At 40.6% G+C, this 1,122-nt stretch overlaps 1 protein-coding gene across 1 annotated transcript in view; it reads left to right on the plus strand.

The window, feature by feature from the left end:
* Positions 1 to 129: 129 nt before the first annotated feature.
* LOC102215107 (semaphorin-6B-like) overlaps positions 130 to 1,122 on the plus strand; it is a 16,951-nt gene continuing 15,958 nt past the window's right edge. Inside the window, exon 1 of the mRNA XM_005721533.2 lies at positions 130 to 146. Coding sequence (XP_005721590.1) covers positions 130 to 146 — 17 coding nt within the window. The remainder of the gene's footprint in view (positions 147 to 1,122) is intronic.

Below are 1,122 nucleotides of genomic sequence, written 5' to 3' on the forward strand. Positions count from 1 at the left end.
TGCCACCAGCAAAATACAATCTAAGCCAAAAAGGCAGGGGGAGACATTATAGAGCAAAGTGAGCAGGGAGAGTGACACAGCCTCAGGGAGGAAACGGTAATTGAAATGAGTTGAGGAAGGCACGTATAGATGGCAATGGGACGCATGTAGGTGGAGGAGAACTGAGGAGGAAAGACATTAGGAGCACAGTGCAGCCACCAGGTAGTAAGAATGAGGTGGAGGGATGAGAAAAGGGAAAAGGTGTTGCTTCAAACACCACAGATGAAAGAGGAGATGATGTAGGAGTGAGAAAAAAAAAACAAGAAGTAACGCTGTGATAAAAGGAGAAACAAAGAAAGTCCAGAGGATAAACACTGGAGAGTGGTAAGAATGTGAGACAAAGGACAGACAAGTGAACTGCGTTAGTTAAAATTCTTTAATTCATGTTATAAGATTGGATTTTAAACCCCCATCAACACTGAAGCAGTAGGTAAGTGTGCAGCATTGGCCTACTTTCATTACATTTAATAAAACCTTCAATGCTCTTTGAACATTAATAGTAAGCAGGCACTAATGAAGCAGCTGTATCAAAAGAACCAGTTTGACGTTTTGGACTTTACATTCATTTGCATTATGCCAGCAGTTTTCACAGAAATGTAATTGCCCAGCTGAGCTTAAGCTTGAGTCCAAATTATGTACAAAGCAAGCAAGACAACATACATTATCCCCAAGTCTTTCGAATGTTTGTTTGAAGGAAGACAAAAACATCATGCACTGAGAGGAGCTATATGTTTAATAAACCGGCAATAAGAACCAAGAGTAAATATCACAGAATTACAGTCAAGGGAGTAACGCTGTGGAATAACTGCACAGAGGCAATGAAAGCCTGTTTGTCACTGCAGAAGTTCACATGGCTGTATAAAAACAAGAAACGATGTGAATGTGAGAAAAAAATTGGCTCAGTAAATAAGTGGCTTAGGCTTTTCTGTTTTCTTGACTCACTCGGGTTGTCTGGGTGCAGCTATTTTCCTTTATCATTGTTCTGTACACATACAGTGGGGCAAAAAAGTATTTAGTCAGCCACCGATTGTGCAAGTTCCCCCACTTAAAATGATGACAGAGGTCAGTAATTTGCACCAGAGG

The sequence above is a fragment of the Pundamilia nyererei genome, unplaced genomic scaffold (genome assembly GCF_000239375.1).
Source record: "Pundamilia nyererei isolate P.nyererei 1_Seehausen unplaced genomic scaffold, PunNye1.0 scaffold00004, whole genome shotgun sequence".
NCBI classification, from domain to species: Eukaryota; Metazoa; Chordata; class Actinopteri; order Cichliformes; family Cichlidae; genus Pundamilia; species Pundamilia nyererei.